Below are 22,226 nucleotides of genomic sequence, written 5' to 3'. Positions count from 1 at the left end.
TATTGAAAATGATGGTGTACGTCAAAAAGTTGGGGTTTATAATCTTTATAATTTTGTGCTATTTTCAGAAAAATCGAAAAAAGTGGCTCAGTGTGTGTAAATGCAACAGGTAGTTAATAAATCTTTTTTACAGTGGAATGAAAACCTGGTGTGATGCGAGCACCTGGGACACTTTCTTGAATATAAGTTGATTTTTAAAAGATATTTGTAGGTACAAGATCATGTACTTGCTTTCTACACATCCCCAAAATCCTAGAGTCAAACTTTTCTTGCAAGTTGGTATTAAATTCATTTCTTTCTTTCCCTTTTTATGCTTTTTAAAAGAGCTCTTCTATTGTATGGAACATTTTAGATTTTGCTCTTCTAAATATTCAATAATGATTATTACTGTCATTTACTACACAGGTACAATGTATGTATATTTGCGTACGGTCAGACCGGAGCAGGCAAGTCTTATACCATGATGGGAAAACAAGAACCGAGCCAACAGGGTATTATACCACAGGTTAGTAAGAATACTATTCCTTCTGATTATCTACTGGTACTACTTCTACTTATCCTCATGGGTGTTTCATAAAGCCATTACAAATGACTTTAGGCATGATGAGAATATGTTCTTATAGTTATATGCTATTAAAGTTGGTCATTTAGCAGAAGATAGGGTCACACTTCTGATGTAAAGTTATTTATAATTTTATAACTTTTTGAAACACCCACTTGGTGATCCTCCTAGTTCTACACAGCATTTTCTACTTCAATATCTATTCATAACACTATTTTTACTACTATTACTACAAGTTTCTAAAACTATTACTTCTACTACTACTACTACTTCTACTACTACTACTACTACTACTGCTATACTTATTTTAAACTCCCATCTTGTAATTAATTTGTAAGTTTAAATTTATTCATTATTCATCTCTAATTTAGATTTCAACCATATTGTTATGAACATTTTCACCCGTATTATTTGACTTCTTGTACTTAATCGCTTTTCTCTCTATATCACAGCTGTGCCAAGAGCTGTTTGACCGTATCAACTGTAACTCTGACTCCAGTTTGAAGTACTCAGTAGAGGTTAGTTACATGGAGATCTACTGTGAGAGGGTCCGTGACCTCCTCAACCCCAAGAACCAGAAGAACCTAAGGGTCAGGGAGCATCCCCTTCTTGGTCCCTACGTAGAGGACCTCTCCAAACTAGCCGTCACTTCGTTTAGCGATATATCAGATCTGATGGACGAGGGAAATAAAGCAAGGTAAGAACAGGACAGAACCTTCTGATCCTATCTTTAGGTAGCTTACAGACCCATAGATGATGTTGTGATACCATTCTCAGCGATGCGAAACCTTCCTTTTTGCAGTACTTGTCGTTTTTCTTTAATAGAAATATTCCAGGTTTTATACCCTTTCCTCCAAAATCATATTATTCAAATGTCTGATGGAAAAAGTTGATAATTCTCTTTTTAAATTTAATCCAAGTTTGGTATCTATGAATTCTTTTAGAGATATGATATCATGGTATTCAGTTGTGTCTGAATGTATGGTTAAGACTGCCATGCTGCATGCGCTTCTACAGAGGAAAACCAGTCTTTTCCGTATATGAATATTTATTCATTAGAGGGGAAAGGTTGGTTTTGATAAAACCAGAAAGAGCTATAAAGAAACATATCGATAAAGGTCTGAAATTTTTCAAAGAATAAGTTTATATTTTAGAAAGTGAACTATGAATGTCTCTTTTTTGTCATGAACTTGCAGAACCGTAGCTTCCACTAACATGAATGAGACAAGCAGTAGATCACACGCAGTCTTCACCATCGTCTTCACCCAGAAGAGACACGATGCAGAGACTAACATGTGCACAGAGAAAGTTAGCAAGGTCAGCCTGGTTGACCTTGCAGGAAGTGAAAGAGCAGACTCAACAGGAGCTAAAGGTGTCAGGTTAAAGGTGAGAGGTCACAGTTTTGTGTCATTGTGTGTTTATCAATTCTTGTTGTAACTATATGCAAAGTACAGACCTTCATTCTCAACTTGGTTCTTTTCTTATTTTAATCTTCAAAGTGATGTGGGGCCTGTTTCATAAAGGACTTACAACTGTTGCAACTTTGCCATTATGGCAACTACCATGGTAACAGGGCTCAGCAGCCAATCAAAATCAAGGTTACCATGGTAGTTGCCACAATGACAAAGTTACAACAGTTGCAAGACATTTATGAACGGGGCCTTCAGTCTATTAGCAAATTGGAGACTTTCCTAATTATGGCATCCCTTATCCATGTTTTTAAACTCTCTTTAGCACTCATTTTTTTAAGGATCTAAGGTTTTATCAACCAATAGTCATTAGAAGGAGCATGAATGTCACTTTTAAGGCTAAGACTTAATTCAGTTCAAAGTAACTTTAATATTTTCAGGCCATAGAAAGTACATACTGTTGTGGCTCATTCTAGGTGATTTTTGGACATTCATATCAATTCTAAATGGCATTCCTGCAAGTGTTATTAGTCTGTAGCTACTTAATCTCAGACACTCCTATTCACATAAGATATGATTTTGTCTCTCCACATCAATGTGTACCCACACCATTATTATGGCGTAGTGTTCCTCAGACAGGTAGGGCAGGGTAAACACTGGTGATGCAAAGATATCCGAGGTTTATTATGCATGGACACACTCATCCCCTCTCAGACACACGTCAGCTCATGTTTGGCGTTGATAAGGGTAAAGGTCTACAGTGTATGGGGCTGTGGTGTAGACGAGGGAAGGGGGAGGATGGAGCGAGGGACGGAGGGAGGGAGATAGAGGGAAAGGGTGGGGGATGGAGGGATGGATGGAGGGGAGGAGGAAGGGAGGGGAGAGGGGGAGGGATGCGGATGTTTGTGCTTTTACAGACAGGGTAACGAGATCCTTTAGTTTATTGGATTTAGCTTTGGATTGTTCCCATATGTTGACTAGAACATAAAAAATAATGCTCTTATCCTGGTTACTCCATGTTCGGGATTTAATCATTTGCAAGGAAATAATCAAGAGATACCAAATACTCTGTTGGCAGTGTACATTTCATTTGTTTTGTTAGCATTTAATGGGGAGGGAGAGAGGGGGTGTAGGGGGCGGGTTCTTGGAAGATGGAGGGGAAGAGTGTGTATTAGCTTGAGAGGTAGAGATAATAGAGAGAAGGTGACAGAGACATTGTTTCAATCACTTCATATTCAACATTACTGTAGAAGATGAATTACCTGAATGTACATGGAGTCATTCTCAAAAGAACTAAAATCACAAAATTTTATTTATTTTCTCAGAATAAAAATCACAAAATTTGTATTAGTTTGCATAATTTTGATATTTTATATATGGAACTTAAAAAAAAAGCCCTCCATCTGTTATTTTTTTTACAGTCTCACTGTTATTCAATCAAATAAAAGTGACCTGTCTTTACATAACCCTTCAGTATTGCGTTGACCCTGTTCAATTATATCAGATTGGATCACTGATTTACAATTAGATTGGCTTGCTAATAGAAATATAATATTTGTGGGCACCCACTGAAGTTCACTTCAGGGAGAAATCAATTTTTCATTTGGCATAGGAAAACGCAAGCTTAGTGTGTAGCAGTAGTACCTAAGTCTGTGCTTTGATTGCAATATCAGCCATTACACTGCACTTGTTTAGAAATGAATTATTAACCTGTTGGAGGCTAAGCCTGCTTTTATGCATTTTCAAGTCTATAGAAAGCATGTGTTATAGTGAAATATAGGGTTAAATCAAATCTTATGTGAAAGGTTATCATGAAAAGTGATAGATGATGATTAAAGGTCAAGTCCATCCCAGAAAAAAAAATTATTTGAATAAATAGAGAAAAATCAAACAAGAATAATGCTGAAAACTTCATCAAAATCGGATGGAAAATAAGAAAGTTATGACATTTTAAAGTGTCGCTTATATTTCACAAAACAGTTCTATGCTCAACTCAGTGATATGCAAATGAAGGGAGTCGATGATGTCACTCACTCACTATTTCTTTTGTTTTTTATTGTTTGAATTATACAATATTTTGTTTTTTACGGATTTGAACATTATGACCATCTTGTTTGAACCACAAAATGTTATAACAATAGAATTCCATATGTTCAGGGAAGAATGAAAAATTTTCCGCATGACAATGAGGAGAAAATTCAAATATTTTATATTTCATATAATAAAATACAAAAGAAATAGTGAGTGGGTGATGTCATCGGTCCCCTCATTTGCATACTGACCAGGATGTGCATATAACTGTTTTATGAAATTTAGCAAAACTTGAAAATGTCATAACTTTCTTATTTCAGATCCGATTTTGATGAAATTTTCAGTGTTATCCTTGTTTGATTTTTCTCTTTCTATATAAATAATCTTTTTCTTGGGGTGGACTTGTCCTTTAATGGGCGATGATTTGGACAAAAATAGTCTCATATTGTCTAAATTCCATGACAGTATCCATATTCATGAGAGATTTAGGGAAGTGGGAGGGGGGGGAGAAATCAATTCATTTCAATTTAATTTAGTGCAACTTTCATTCAATTAATTTTTTACTTCAAATAAGTGAATAAAAAGATTGGAATCATCCCTTATTAAAACACTTACAATTTCTCAATTGTGCAGATTGAAAAACACATTTCGTACCAGAATGTAACGGCCCCAAATAGACTGAGGTCAAATATGATTAAGGAATTTAGCTTAACCATTGCAGGTGGCAGGAACAGATCGGCATATGGATGTGGAGAGACGGGAAAAGAGGGAGAGAGACAGTGAGAGAGAGAGAGAGAAATAAATAAAGAGAGCACAGAATTTCATCATGCTAAATCACGTCATGTGGAATGATGAAGTTGCCATGCCGACGGGATTGCATCAGTGGATGGAGATACTTGTATCAAGAGCCTCACTCCACATTCACATTTAGTAGCGGAGGAGGGGAGGAAGTAGTATATTTGGGTCATTCCTTCAAGTTTGGGCAATTTTTGTGATTTAAACAGAACTACCCTGCCCCCCCCCAAAAAAAAAAAGGAAACAAGAAAAAATTTGCTCATTTGAAAAAAAAATAGTGTCCTACTACTGTTTTCTTCTCAAACCTGTTGTATTGAAGAACTGAGAGATCGCTGCCAGTAACAGAAAATGTGATTTCCATGTAATGGTGAAAAATATATGATTTGAGCTGTAGAAAATCCATAACATAGCACAATAACCTTGGATTTAGCAGAACAGCTGTTATGTGCTTCAAAGAATACATGTACATTCTTGTATATGAGACTAAGGCCCGTATACTGAACTCGGGTTTAAATTTAACCCTGGTTTAAAGTTGTAGATTAACTATGGAGAGCCAGTTGGGGCACAAATCTCTATTAGTACATGTTCAATTTATCAACTCTTATGACACTTAAATCATTTATAACTGTCTCAGAATGATAACTGAAATAATTTTTTCATTATGAAAGCAAAGGGAAACAAAACAGTAAAATATAAGAAATATACAATGTCAGCAGAATTTTTTAGTTTTTGGCTCCCCATAAGTTTATCACAGAGTTAGACCATGGTCTATAAATTTAAACCTGACTTCAGAATACAGGCCAATGTGTGAATGCAGCATTATATATAGCCCTCTTGGTTCCCCCTCTCTCCTCTGTCTCTTGAGTTTCTATCCCACTGGTTTGATGAAGAGATTAAGGATGCAACAAGTAAACACCTTGTCAGAATACATTTCTCACCACAATTCTTACCAATACATGTATATAGTTTTGTTTTTTTCACTTATGTCAGGATATGAACAGTATTTTGTTTTTTCAAATACTTCCACTAAATTTCTCAATATTTTTGCAGTATTGAGAAATTTAGTGGAAGTATTTGAAAAGAAAAGTTTTGTTTTTCTCTTGATAATGTATGCATTTGAATAATTTTTATCAAAATTTCATTTACCTACATATATAATATGCCTGTTTTGCTTAGTTTAAAAATATGAGAGCTTTCCTTTTGTCTTTGCTCTTTCTTTATATAAAATTTTTCCTGTCTTATCAAATTTATATTTTTAAAAGCTTTTTTAAAGGTGTTTTTTAATATACTATCTAGAGTAAACATTTATAATTTCTTTAAAAAAAATCAACCTTACTTTAGTGTTGAGTTTGAAAAATTTATTTGGGGTTAATTTCATTGGTTTACGGAGTTGGTTAAAATACTCGTACTTGTTTTATACACAATCTTGATTAACAATCCAGTGGTGCATTTGTATGTTAACCAACTTTTCAATAGGTTGTAGGAATGTGAAAGTATATGGGGATTGTAAATTACCCAAGCAGGAAACCCATGAGATAAACCGCATGCCTTGCTTCCTCTGTTATAAAAATGAGCGATCACTGAGGATACGTTTGGGGAATTTACACTTTCATTACAGTATAGGAGGACTTAAATTTATATAGGCACAGCCATACATTTTCTAAGGGGGAGGGCTGTTTATAATATTATTATCACATTATTATGTGAATATAACACAATGAAGAAATTATGAGGAGAGTTGTTTTGGGTGTCAATTTTTATCTTTATTTCAAATCATTTTCAGGATCTGATTTGTAGACTGAAATAGGTTGTATAGGAAAATGAATGAATAAATACATGTAAGGTAAAAAACGTAGAAGTAAAAAATTAATAAAAAAGCATCAAAATGCATCATATAATTATGAAATGGTATTGGGGCTGTTTTAACCTCCCTAATATCTGATCTTGCAAATTACATGTATAACTTATTATTTTTGGCCAAACTTTTTCACATGTTCCTTTCACATAATTATGCCCAATTTTGCTATCCTTAGCTCTCATTCTCCCCTGCTTTCTCCCTCCACCAATATCATATCACAATCATGTATGAACATTTTCAATTGACATTGTCTGTCTTTACGTGAACTCATTTGCAATGAAATTACTTCCTTTAAATGATATTGGATATATTGTTATAGGGCTAAGAAGTTTCCTGTATTCAGCTTTCAATAGGAAAGTCTTTCGTCCTTATATAGGAAGTGATATCCGGATGACTCATTCTCAAAAGTATTGTGTAACTATCACAATCAAAGCCGGTGATCAGCCTAATGTACGTACATGTATGTGAATTTATATCTGTTCAGCAGTCTTAAATGCCAAGATAATCTAAATGCGTATTCAACCTCAACAGTGTAGTAGATTGCCAGCTCAAACATAGGAAATTAGAATTTGGTGACAAATTTGGACCACTTTGAAGATATTTTAAAGTTATCTATGGCCTGTATTCTGAAGTCGGGTTTACATGTAACTCAAACTCAGGTTTACAGTTGTCAAACTCAGGTTTACAGTTGTGGTTTAAGTATGGAAAGCCAATTGTTACATAAATCACTAATGGTAGAGATATCATATTTCAGCTCATTTGGCTCTCAGATCATTCATAATTGTCTAGGAAGTATTAATAGATGATTGTCTTCACCATCAATGAATCAGGAAAGAGCACAGTAAATATAAGAAACATACAAAAGTTGACACTTTTGGCTTCCCATAACTTTAGCACAGAGTTATACCATGGTCTAAGTTAAACTTGACTTCAGAATACGGGCCTAGATGCCTTTAATATCTAATTAAACATTTGTATTTAAACAAAATATATTATATGCAAATTGGTCAGATTGTGATATACATGTATTCAACTCAACCATTTCAGCTCCATTTCAACATATGATAAAATAGTTTACTAATGATGAAAGTTCCTCTGAAGTATCTTTTTTATCTTTCTCATCTTTTTTATATACTAATTTTTCTATTTTTTTCTTTACTAATCTTCCCTTTTCAAGGGGGGGGGGGTCATCATATCAATTCCCTGCATCATCATGACACCAAGCAGAACACAATTAACTAAAAACGTTTCTTCGTTATTAAAATCAAGTTGAAAAACTTTATATGCAGCATGGATTCCTCCTTATTTGCGAGACATCCATTTTATATGGCAATACTAGAGGGATGATGAGAAGTAAAAGATGCTATTTTATTTTTAGAAGTGATGCAGCCCCTTAGATGCTGTCATTGCAGTCCCATTTATATAAATCAAATGAATGCAGTGACCTTTCCATAAATTACTTGAGCATGAAATAACTCAATATGTGATAAATGCCAACACTTATTCCTCTTTTCTAATTGCATTTCATCAGGATTTGGTGGGATTTATAATGCTTGAGGTGGTCCCGTTTTAATACCTTGTTTGCATGTTACAAAACAATTGCAATTGATTTTGGTTTGATAAAGCCTGCCATTTTGCTTCACAAAACATTTAGATACAATGTATAGATTGTGAGGTAATATAATTATGAACACTCAAAAGTGAACTTTCAGCAAACAGCTATTAAGATTTAGAACTATGAATTTTGGGATTAAATAAAGAGCAAACAGAAGATACTGTTTATTTGCATTCCTTTATTTGCAAAACAAATTTTTCACAAAATGAATAAGAATATCATTATCTTGTTGAGAAAAAAAAATAGATCAGTATCTTTCACTTGCATAGCCATGGGGCAAGGGGAATATCCCACTCTGTTAATCAACAGTCAAAGGGAAAAGAAAAAAAGGAAGAAGGGGAGAGTAAGAAAAGAAAACCAAGTCAATTTCATAATCATATTGCTACTACCCTTTGATATACAGATTTAGAAGTAACACATAGGTTTTGAAATGCTTCATAATGTTACTTTATACTCCTCCCTCCCAATGTAGTGCTTTATCATACAACATGATATACCTGTCATATTGTCAGAAGCTATTTTCCCTCTTTTTTGACAAAGTTAATCTATCTTTATAAATTTTGTTTTTTTTACACAAATATAGAGCATCATGATAGTGAGACAATTTATTAATAGAGTACATAATTTTTTGGCAACATGGAAGAATTTCAGGGTTGATATTGTGCTGTTTCATTGAAAAGCAAATAAATATTGATTTTCAGAAAAGCACTCTCTATTTTTGGCCAATCAAATGTCAGGTAACCACATTTCAGAGATGAAATATATCTTTTTCTCTTTATGAAAATCTCTCTTCTCATGTCATCCTTTAGGCCTATTTTGAAAATAGAAAATTGACATTCAACAGATTCATGTGACATTTGGGCATCTAAGAGAGAAGTCCTCCAACAACATAATGTATTGGTATCTTGCTACATAGACAAGAGAGGGAGGGGAAAAGAAGTAATAAAAAATACTATAATTCATTGAATAATGAATAGGAATTTGGAGCCTATATCTTTACTTTCATTTCATGTTTGACCATTAAAGATGTTAATGTGTTCCATATTTTGCATTTTGTTTTACCATGACTGAAAATGATCATTATGAATATTAACTAATTGTCTGAAAGCATGTGTAAAGCTCTGGTAAAGAATATTTTTGAATTACTGTACTAAATTTCCAAACAAAATATTAGTTACTGCAATGTCACTGTTCACTGACTGATTCTTTAGGAATAAATTATTAATATGTTACTTAATCATGTTAAAGATTTGGTTCTAACTTTTGACAACCCACTTCACTATTCATACAAGAGTCAGGGAAAGTGGTCCACCAGGGGGGCGTTCCATGAAAGGACTTGTCGGACGTTTTATCCGACAAGTCCCATTTTATCCGACAGTTACCATAGTAACAGTACCTCTCAGCCAATCAACATCAGAGAAAGATGTCAGATCTGACAACTTGTCGGATGAAAATGTTGATGAAACACTCCGCACTCCCCCCAATTGATTATATTGGGAGGAGAGCCGTACACGTCGCAGTGTTAGTTCGCTATTCATCTCCCAGGAACAGGTGATGCTAATTACACAATAATGATATCAGTGGTAATTAAAATAAATATGATGATAATAATAATAATGATACATGCAACACTACTACTTCTGCTACTACTACTACTACTTCTACTACTACTTCGACTACTACTACTACTAGTACTACTACTACTACTACTATACTACTACTAGTAGTACTAGTAGTGTAGTTGTACTACTACTACTACTACTACTACTACTACTACTACTACTACTACTACTACTACTACTACTACTACTACTACTACTACTACTCTTCTACTACTAGTAGTGCTAGTACTACTCCTACTAGTACTACTTCTACTACTACTACTACTACTACTACTACTACTACTACTACTACTACTACTACTACTACTACTACTACTACTACTAATACTACTACTACTACTACTACTTTTACTCCTAATAGAACTACTACTACTACTACTACTACTACTACTACTACTACTACTACTACTACTACTACTATTAGTACTACTACTACTACTTTTACTCCTAATAGTACTAGTACTACTACTACTACTTCTACTACTACTACTACTACTTCTTTTATTAATAATGTTATTTTTTATTTAATTTTCCCCCACACAGGAAGGAGCAAACATCAACAAATCTCTGACCACCTTGGGAAAAGTTATTTCAGCATTAGCAGAACTTGTGAGTATATCACCCACTGATTCTTATTTATTCACTGTCATGATCGTCTATTGAATATAATACACTATGAATTTCAAGGATTAAAAATGAATCTAGACTGGCACTGAATGGGACCAGCCGAATATTGGATTTATTCTTAATCCTAAGTGTTAAATTTTCAATCTCGAAAGATTTCATTTTAAATCTTTTGGCTGTATATTTAAATCCACCTCATTGTTGCAGTCTAAAGGCCACTGCATGCCTTAAGACCAAACTGGTCTACAACTGAGTGTGATCCGACTACCATGCGGTCTGCAGCTCAGGCACGTGCTTTTTTTTTTTTTTTTGCCATAGCAACTAAGAAAATGACGCTTAGTGCGTATGCGTGTTAATTGCATGGGTCGCGACTCTGCTGTCTGATTGGCTGGAAGTTGGATTGATATTGGAATCCAGTTGTAAGGATTCAACATGTCAAATCCTTACGATTTTCCTTGCGATTAGTCTATGACTGGTCTGCGACTCTCAAGCTGACAAGAGCTGTGACGTCACATTTCCCTTCATCCAGTTGCAGACCAGTCGGGCCGTAAGGTGTGCGATGGCCTTAAATTGTATTCAAACTTTTATCTCTTGGGACCACAGAGTTCAAGTCAACTGATGCTAAATTTTCTATGCTGAAGTTTTCATGTTTTAATGCTAATTGGCAAGGTTTTGTTTTAACGTAAGTTTTTCTCAGTTTTGTTCTTTGAAGTCTTTGTGATTGTGTCGTTTTCCCTTTCATCTGTAATATGTTTGATTTCATATCATGAAGAGTATGTGATAATATTAATTCATACAATTCCCCGATGAGCTTGAATCACTTATTCAAAAATCTTTATTGCTAAGGAGAAAAGCATAGTGATGTGTGCTTGCCTATAGTGAATTATCACTTCTCTTGTATATCATTAATAAAAGAGATGATTAAAAAATCCAAGTTAAATATAAAAATGAAACTAGGTAAATTGAGTGAAAATGTACTTATCCCCCCAGCACCGTTTTGGTTATGTCAAATATTATTTCAATGTTTATGTTTGTTTTCATGTTGTTGTTTTTGTTTGTAATTTCTTTAGTCATCACAATCAGGGAAACCAAGAAACATAAAAAATGTAAGACCAAAATGAATTCTCTGCATCTTGCATTTCATCAAAATATATTCTTCAGAACGGCATGCCATTTAATTTCTTCTCGGAATCCTTTGCACATTATTCTAACATTACTATATTAAAGTAGTTCACTTAGAGCAATGCTGGAGAGTAGTATTTAAAATCATAATATATAACTTCACCTACTGCATGATGGACAGCAAGTCCAAGGGAAAACCTCGAGCTTTCTTCATGCCCGACTTGTAAGACTGGGTCAGAATCTGTCTATATAACCTAATGAAACCCTAATCATTTTCTTTGTATTTAATGATATTTCAATATTTAAAAAAAAACTTGTCTCAGATAGTTCACTTCTTTTTTCCTGTCTGTAGTGTAGATGTACATTGTTTTTAAACTGTATAATTCTTTATTTCCAATTATTAGAAGAAAGATGCAAATTGTGGAGCTCACTTCCTGGATATTGTTGTGTCATTATGAGGTCTTATAATTGATATGATACATGTTTAACAATATTTGGTTAACCTTTCAAATGTAAAGAAGGCAATTGGGATATAATGATATCTCAGTGGAAACTTGTTGATGCATCTGAATGCAACAAAATTTGACGGGAAAAAAATATATGAATAAGGTGGTCCCTGTAAACTCTCTATGAAACTGAGATTTTAAGACTTTTAAGACTTAAAGCTGATAAAGCAGATTTAAAGTATCTTTATATGTTGAAGTTCTATTTTTTCCTTATTTCTGATACTTCCACTTAACACCATATTCTTGTTTTCAAGAAACTATCATGCATTACAGCAGTGCATGAAAAATTAACTTCCTTTCTTTCTGATGCAGGTTACCTTCAAGTTTAAGAATTCTCCTTTCTTATATTTTTCTAGGTTTTTGTCTCTTTGCCAACACTCCTCTTCTCGGCACTATATTACATGACCCTTTCCTATTCTAGTACACCAAATGATAGCTCAAAACAAACGCATTACTCTTTCTCTGAAATCGTGCTTTGTTACAACTATCACACCTAAAATTAGATTTAATTTTAGATCATTATAGCCCACTCCTTTTGTAATGTTCTCAGAGGGAAAAGAGCATCTCATTATTTTTGGTGTATTATTGATCACATAGTCACTTCATGATGATATTGTCATGTATTATGGATTGCTACTAATCAAATACTTCAATCCCCCCTCCCGGAAATCCTGTATAATCCTAATCAAATTCATGAAAAATATTGAATTTTCCATACATATACTAACAATGATTAATTTAATCTACAAAGATTGGATTTTATCTGTAGGTGATTGAAACAAAAATGATTAGAAATCTGATAAAGCTTGTCATGGAAAGGGCACCACTCGTTCATAAAGTCGCGCAGAATTTATGGACACCTTTATGAAACAATATTTGCAGACCTGCCAACCAGTACGTTTTAGCCGTATTTAGTACGTTTTTGCAACCAAAATATGGCAGTACGTTTTTTCTTTAAAATACGTTTTTTCTTTAAAGTACGTTTTTTGTTTACAAAATCGTAATTTATTGAGAAAAATCATCTCTATATGTCTCTATTTCATAAAACGTACACAAATATGGTTATTAGATCAATGTAATTTCAGGTAACTTGTTTTTTTTTTCAATCATTTTGTAATACACAAGTTTCAATGGTTTTTTTTTTCATCTGCAAGAGCAGTGCGCATTCTAGCTTGCATGCAGCTTGAGCGCCGTGATGGGCGAGTGCACCAAGCATTTTATTATGAAATACACTTTTTTGGGGGGAAATACATTTTTTGTATCACGGAATACAGAGGTTGGCAGGTCTGTATTTGTATTATACATGTATCTTTGGGAGAATCCAGAATCTTTTTTCTTAATGTATATTTAATTAAAAATGTATAATGTTTATTTATCAACCAAACTATATGTGGGAGTGAACTGTCTCTCTACCATTATCTTATTTCATTTTTTCAAATCTCTATCGGTCTTTATTCTCTGCTGTTTTCCATCCCTTTTGTCACAATTCCTGATTGATGTCTTTGTTATGAGCTGTAACAACATCTTATTATTATCTGTTGTTAATTATTGCTAACTATCTATCTGTCTGTCTGTCTGTCTGTCTATCTATTTATCTATCTGACTATTTTGCTCTCTTCCTCTTTCACTCATTACCACTCCCTTTGTAATATAATTCAGATTTTCCATCACTCCCCCACACCCAGCTTACTATCACGTTCTCAACAGATTGAATTTACTGCCTTTCTTTTCCTTTCTTTGTTCCATCTGTCTCTCTCTCTCTTTCTGTAATCTGTCTGTCTCTCTCACTTTCTCTCACTCTCTCATGCTATCTTTTACTCACTCCCACTCCCATTGGAATATAATTCACATTTCTGCATCACTCTCCCACACCCAGCTCACTCTCAGGTTCTCAACAGATTGAATTTGCTGCCTCTATTTGAACGTATTGACATTTTGCTTTGAGATGTGGTTTCACTTGTTTTCCAGCGCATCGGCGTCCCACTGTGGATCAGCCTCCCCTGTCAGGCTTGGTTCAATATGATAATCAAACCTTCCAGATTGTTTCATCTTGTTTACAAAGCTTATATTAGGGATCGTGGCTGCTTAGAGCTCAACAGAGATAGTGCACGAGGGAAAGAAAGAACGAAAGAGAGAGAGAGGGGGGGGGGGGTAAAGGTGATAAAAATCTACGCTGTCTACTTTTCTTTGATGCATTTAATATTTCTGAATTTATTACATCTACTGCTTCTCTATCTTTCACTTGAACATCTGATTTTACAACTCCTTTTTTCTAATAGATTTGCTATGGAATTCTACATCTACTTCCTTTTTATACATTCTGTATATCTACCTCATATACTCAATCTGTCTACTACTTCTACATCTACTACTTCTACATCTACTTCTTCTGCATCTACTACTTCTTCATATATACTGCTTCTAATTTACACCTACTACTTCTCCATACTATTTCTATATCTACTACTTCTACATCTACTACTTCTACATCTACTACTTCTACATCTACTACCACTACTCCTACATCTGATACATCTACATCTACTTCTACATCTATTTTTTTTTACATTTACTGCTACATCTATTTCTACATCTACTACTCTACTACTTTTACATCTACTACTTCAACCCCCAACCATTTCTACATCTACTACTTCTACATTTACTATACTTCTACATCTACTACTACTACATCTACTACTTCTTCATCTACTACTACTACATCTACTACTTCTACATCTACTACTTCTACATCTACTACTACTACATCTACTACTACTACATCTACTATTTCTTCATCTACTACTTCTACATCTACTACTACTACATCTACTACTACTACATCTACTACTTCTACATCTACTACTACTACATCTACTACTACTACATCTACTACTTCTACATCTACTACTACTACATCTACTACTACTACATCTACTACTTCTACATCTACTACTACTACATCTACTACTACTACATCTACTATTTCTTCATCTACTACTTCTACATCTACTACTACTACATCTACTACTACTACATCTACTACTAGTACATCTACTATTTCTTCATCTACTACTTCTACATCTACTACTACTACATCTACTACTACTACATCTACTACTTCTACATCTACTACTACTACATCTACTACTTCTACATCTACTACTTCTACATCTACTACTACTACATCTACTACTTCTACATCTACTACTACTACTCCTACATCTAATACTTCTACATCTTTTTCTTCTACATCTACTTCTACATCTACTACTTATATATCTAAATCTATTTCTACATCTACATGTACTTCTACATCTACTACTTCTACATCTACTTCTATCCACTACTTCTACATCTACTACTTCTACATGTACTTCTACATCTACTACTTCTACATCTACTTCTATCCACTACTTCTACATCTACTACTTCTACATCTACTACTTCTACATCTACTGCTTCTTCATCTACTACCCCTACATCTACTACTTCTACATCTACTGCTTCTACATCTACTACTTCTGCATCTACTACTTCTACATCTACTGTTTCTGCATCTACTACTTCTACATCTACTACTTCTACATTTATTACTTCTACATCTACTACTCCTACATCTTCTACTTCTACATCTACTACTTCTACATCTACTACTTCTACATCTACTACTTCTACATCTCCACCTGCTAGTTTTACCCATCTGTATCTCCTTCTCCATCTGACTCTTACTCATATTTTTCTTACTGGTTTCTCATCCTGTTTACCACCTAGCTCCCACCCATATTATCTGTTTTCCCCTGGAGCTAGGTCATGTTGGTATCTTTAATTACCCTCTGTCATTTTCTGAGTCACGTCAAGGAGGCCCTCGATGGCCAGCTTCCGCTCACACTTGCCAATATTGGACGTTCCTGTCTCTTGTTTCACCTCCCTCATGTTTATGATAAGTTATGTGCTTGTTTCTTCTGCTTCATTCTCCAGCATGGCTGACTACACTGCCCCGTAATGTTCTTCAAGGAACAGCTAAAAACATTCATTCAGGACATTGCTTGTTGATCTGGGCTTTGTATTATAAACTGAATGAATTGTAGTTGTGAAATGAAAACTTTTTGAATTTGTACACATTGCTTGTGCAATGGTTGTAGGATTCCTCCCCTCTGGAATAATGTTTTCTCTCTTTGGGAGTTGTTTTGTCGACGGACTTAAAGTCAATCATATACACCTATCCCAAAATGGACAATACTTTTACCCTGGCATTAATAATGATGTTAAATTGTTAATGGCAGCTGCCTCTTGCATGATTCCTCCAGTGTTTTTTTTTTCAATTCCCCATTGGGGTTTTTTGTGAGTCTATGTTGGTATGGTAGAATTGGGAAGGAAACGATGCTGATATGGGTGCCTGATGAATACACTGAGGGTCCTATTGAAAAGTAAAGGTTTACTGCATGCAGGATTTCCCCAGCATCTTTTCCATTTCTTCATCTAGAGGCAGAAATCACGAGGTAAAAGATGCAGAGCAGGAGACAACCTATTATGGCCACCTGATGAATACACTGAGGCATCGATTGCAAGTCTTGTCTGCATGCAGAATTTTCAAGCAGTGTACATGGGTCCCCCATTTTATTTATCTGCTGGAATGGGAGAATTGCAAAGGGAAATGCACTGAATAGGATTTCACCTGATGTGGCCATCTTATGAACTGTGATGTTCAATCCAGAGTCTTGTCATTGCCTTACTGAATACAGAATTTCCTAGCAGTGTCCCAGTCGCCCATTGTTTTGTCTATGCTGAAGTGTAAAGAAAAAGACGCCGAGTAGGATTGCACCTGGGGGTGTTTCACAAAGATTTAAGTATGACTTAAGTCGCACTTAAATGCCGATGCGCACATGATATGCAACGCGCAATCTTATTGGACAATACGCAGTAGAGCGCGTCTTCTTGGCATAATCTGACCAATGCTGTCATGCCTTTTATACCGTGCGCAAATAGACATTTAAGTGCGACTCTAAGTCATACTTAAATCTTTGTGAAACACCCCCCAGGTGTGGCCACTAATACATCTGCTGCAGCATCTTATCAAAAGTCACTATCATTTGGGCCAAGAATTACCCAGTGCATTCCCATTATCTTGTCAATGCTGAAATGGGAGAATTACAAAGGAAAAGGTGCTGAGTATGATCCCACCTGATGTGTTTGTCTGATAAATACACTGAGGCGTCTTTTTAAAAGTCATGGCAGTTGGGCTTATTCATCTCCCTTTGTGTACTTATATATTAGGCTGAAATGGGATTCTTGGAATGGAATACATGTAGTTTGCATCAGCTGAAAATAGATTCTAGTCAAATGAAAGCTCAACGAAGAAACTACTAACTTGACTCAAGTGGAGTCAAATCCTGTCTAATGCTATTTTAGAGTTAAATCCACTTGCTGAAAGAGACTATGCAGTTTCTATCTTTCTGTTTATAATTTATAACTAACCAATTTTGCTCTAATCCCTTTTAATTTCCTTCTGCTACTAACACTGTCACACCAATAGTCAAGTATGCCCATTGACAAGGTGAGAGAAATAACATTCAATAGTTTTATATTTTGTTTTTGTATAGAAATTTGCATTTTTATTGTGAATGCATGAATTTGTGACATTTGTGCAATGTTTTCTATAGTATAATATTAATGTAAAACTATAGCTGTCAATAGTAGGCCTTCTGTGTACAGGTTGTTTTCATGATATGTATACATATAATTTTGTGTGTCCAACATCCCCCATTTTTGTATTTATTTCAATTGCTGATTTATCTAAATCATGAAAATAGCAAATTTAGAATAAAATTTTAAAAACATAAAAAGTATATACAGCGTATGTCCTTTGTAAGCTTTTAAAGAAATTGATGTAGTATGTAAGTGCCATACATGTAGCTCTACTTAGTGTAGTATATCATCCTATATGATTGAACACTTTTGGGCTGATACCTACAATCAGAATGCATTTCTTGTATGAAGTCTATTGAAATGAGGCAGCTCTATCATTGCTATGTGTTGTGATGCATGTAATGTCATTGCTTAGCTAAGAGCTTCCTTCACCAGGAAGGGATGTGATTTCGACTAGCTATATTAATAAGGCAAGATAAATTGGTTTAGTTCGTCTGGTTGGAATTACGTACATGTAGGTTCTTCACACGTTTCTGTCTAGACTCTTGTGACTATTGCACCACAGTGCATTAAAATTAGTTTTGACTTTAAAAATCAGAAGTAACACGAAAATACTGTCGCCTTTATTCATTTTTTTAGAATCGACAGGAATTGAGTAGGCCTTGCTGGAGTGAAATTTTTAAGGGTCGAATTCAGGCAATATTTGAGGGAAAATATCAACAGTGTTCATCATTTCCTTTGATGTTGATCGTGTGTCTATAATACCGAATGACCTCCCAACATTTGATGTTCATGTTTGAAAATGCTTGCAGTTTTCAGTTAATCCTGATTATCCATGTTTTGAAAACGCCTGCAGATTTTAGTGAGAAACATGTGAAAAAAATGCTGAATATTTTCCTATTAGAATTCACCTTTGAAGGTTTTAAGGACGTGTAAAACAATCATAATGGGCTTAGAATGGATTCGAACATCTAGAATGCTCTGAGAAATCATTAATTTTCAACTTCACTTTGAGAACTCTGGATTTTGATTTAAAACCTGAGTTTTCCATGTATACAAAAACTTAATCAAATTTGAATTTTTCATTTATAGTCGAAATTAATTATTACTCTCATTGTTAGTTTTTGGAAGCTTGGACATGATGTACATGTACAGTATGCTGCATTGATGACGAATGCATCTTTAACCATGCTTTTATATTTATATTATACCAGGTTACTGTATGTTGATAGGGCATATTAATAGTATAGTTTTGAAGAGAATGGATAAAAGACTATCATTTCATTGGAAGCATATCTCATGAAGATATGAAACTAGTAGAGCCTCTATAAGTAAGATATTAATAAAAAAACAGAACAAACTAACAACTCGGTGACATAAAAGAAAACATACATTATCACAATGATAATGTTTTTAAAAAATGCATTATGATATGCTTCACGTCGCAAAAGTGGTCCAAAACTGCAGAAAAACTTGTGACACCATCATTGTTTTATTACATGTATGATGTCATAAGCTATACATGTATGTTATAATGATTGCAGTAAATCAGGAATCCTGATAAATGATATGAGATATTTTCTCTTTTTTTTGGGGGGGGGGGCTAACTTGTTTAAATTTGCACTAATAACCTTTTTAAAGAATAATATTGTTCGAAAGGTCTTTGCCAAAGGGAGGTTGCATCAAATGTCACAACCCTAATATCTTTCTATTTTCTGAGCTGACCTTTAAAGTTTTTAAGAATTAGATACAAGGTGTAACACCCGAGCAAAGATGAGAGTATAAATTTATTCCCCAAGAGGAGAGTATTGGTTATACTAACTTTGCCTGGGGAAGAATATGAATTACGTTTTTCTTTTATTTGAATTCATGAATTTGATTAGCTTATTAGATTTAGAGAATAGGCCTCAGATCCACAGCATGCATCCCTGCATGTACACTCTAAATTCCAAGGATTTAAATTAAATCCAGATCGGGTGTGAATAGTGACCAGCTGAATTTTTAATTTCTTTTAAATCTTAAGGATTAACTTTTAAATCTCAAAAGATTTAAATTCAAATCTCTTAGGGCCTCACGGGCCTATTAACATTGGGAAAGCAAGAGATATTCATTCGAGCCAACCCATTGCTATTTTTTTTATTTTGATATGGCTGATTGACAAAGTGTATGCATATGATTGTCCATCTAACACTGATTCTATTTTTGGTAATTACTGAACTTGCTTGTCCCAAATTGGGAAGAAATATCACCAATTTTGGACTATATTTTGACTGGCGGAAGGATTAGGGCTATTTTGCCGTTTGAGGTGATGAATCTGCTCCCCCCGACGGTGTCTTCAAACACGCCAATTTATTTTTAAAATGAGCCGGTCGAGGGACCCTTTTCTGGTCAGATATGGATTGCCAGATATATATCCTATCCACTGGTAGTAAACATTCGACCCCCGAATTTCATCCTTATTTTTTATGAATTTTTTAAAGTGCCAATTCAACACACGAGTCTATGGGGAATGAATTAGGCCTGTGAGACCTTAGATTTATATTCAAATCTAAATCTAATATTTGGCTGGTCACTATTCACATCTGATCTGGATTTATTTTAAATCCTTGGAATTTAGAATTGTTAACCTAACCTTATTATTTTGTTTAATTTCAATGTCTCACCATTTTCTTGCCTTTTAAAAAAAGAAATTATATACCTCCATTATTCTCTTCTTATCTTACTCTTTCTTTATCTGTCTCTGTTTGTCTGCTTTTCTCGCTCTCTTTCCTTCTCTCTTTTCTGTTGTTCTCTCTCCATCTCTTCCTTTACTCTTGTTTGCTCATTCTCTTCTCTCCTCTCTCATTTACTATACTCATCCTCTCCCCCTCATTTTTTTTCTCTGTCAAATTCTCTCTTCTCTTCTTTCTATCTGCTCTCCCCTTTCACTCTCTCACCATCTCTTTCCTTCCTCTTATTCATCATCATGTTTTCTGTCCTTTATCATTATCCCCACGATTCAAAATTAGTCCCATAAATACCCTATAATGTATTCATTACCCTTTCAAATACTCCCATAAAGCAAGGGCCTTTAGCAGTATGCCTGTCGTGTTCCATATGTTATGATTTTGACTCCGCTCTTTGTGAGTTTGAATGATGCAGACATGTAGGGGCCTGTGTAAGGGGGGGAAAAAGTTCAGCATCAGAGTATGCTGGGACCCTGTATCACCAAGGATTGTAATCAGTCACAAAATGGCACTGACCAATCAGGTTCATTGTTGCATATGTGTTTTGTTCAAAACACCCACCATCAACCAATCAGAATCAAATATTGAGATTTGTGAATATGGAGACTGTGATCAATGTTATCAAGTGATCCCATTATTGATGTTATATATTATTTTTCAATTATTGATATTTTTTGTATTAAAACCAAGTATATATTTTGAGCTTCTGAATATGAAACAAAAGCATACAAGGTGTACACGATGTGCAACCTACAGGGGTGTATCGAAAAATGCATTTTTGCCCCCCCCCCCACACCCCACCTGTATTCCCCTTCTGGCGCCCTTGCTCATACCCCAACAATAAACACATTTTTTGAATCTTGACAATCTGACCTTTATTGAAATAGAAAATAAAAAACAAAACAATTCATCTAGGGGAAGGTGGGGTAAGTTGAGCATAGGGGCAAGTTGAGCCACCACCCCCAGGCCAATAATGAATGAGTCAGACAATGTGGTGGTGTCATGTATTGATGACACATTACATAACCCTTAACCCCACCACATTGTTTTCAACTTTGAAACAAAAAGTACTTTTTTAGAGGGAAAAATACAAATTTCAGCCAAAAAAAGTAAAAAAGGGTGTGAAATGATAAGTGCTTTTAACCTACACACATCTTTAAATATAATAAAGAAATAAGAACAATATTGTTAGTCCAGGTATGGATTCTCATTCTTGTCATGGTCTTTTACACGATGGATGCATAAGAAATGTGTGGATGTGAAAATATCACATTAAGTTCGGACTGGGGTAATTTGAGCCAGCCAGCATGGGGTAAGTTGAGCCATGGTAATTCTTATGGTAATTTATAATTAAAAAAAAAAAAAAACCTTAAAAAGCCATTGATATGCAGGCAGAAAGGAGCAAATTCACATGACAGTTCTTTTACTTTTAGAGGATGTTAGTAAGCAAGTGAAAAGACTTTAAATAAAAAAATTGACATGCTCTTCCCGCATACATTTTGTACAGTTTTTGTGGCTCAACTTGCCCCAGAAGGTGGCACAACTTACCCCACAGATGGGGCAAGTTGAGCCATTTGACATCAATTTTTTTCAAAGGTCACAATGACTTTCAGTGTGGGGTTAGAAAGTTATATATATATGTGAAAAATGAAATCAAAGAATCAAATTTAAAGACAAGGTAATACTTCAATATTATTAGTCATATCA

General features: G+C 34.6%; 1 protein-coding gene across 2 annotated transcripts in view; it reads left to right on the top strand.

The window, feature by feature from the left end:
- LOC129276052 (kinesin-like protein KIF1A) overlaps positions 1-22,226 on the top strand; it is a 41,046-nt gene that overhangs the window by 6,133 nt on the left and 12,687 nt on the right. The window contains exons 2-7 of one of the 2 annotated variants that reach the window (XM_064109447.1): positions 406-505; positions 1,015-1,259; positions 1,759-1,948; positions 10,436-10,501; positions 11,587-11,622; positions 17,681-17,701. In XM_064109447.1, coding sequence (XP_063965517.1) covers positions 406-505; positions 1,015-1,259; positions 1,759-1,948; positions 10,436-10,501; positions 11,587-11,622; positions 17,681-17,701 — 658 coding nt within the window. The remainder of the gene's footprint in view (positions 1-405; positions 506-1,014; positions 1,260-1,758; positions 1,949-10,435; positions 10,502-11,586; positions 11,623-17,680; positions 17,702-22,226) is intronic. The other variant, XM_064109448.1, reaches the window with a different exon arrangement.

This window comes from Lytechinus pictus, chromosome 14 (genome assembly GCF_037042905.1).
Source record: "Lytechinus pictus isolate F3 Inbred chromosome 14, Lp3.0, whole genome shotgun sequence".
Classification (NCBI taxonomy): Eukaryota; Metazoa; Echinodermata; class Echinoidea; order Temnopleuroida; family Toxopneustidae; genus Lytechinus; species Lytechinus pictus.
Note: the sequence above shows the minus strand (reverse complement) of the source record. Positions and strands in the feature narration are given on the sequence as shown.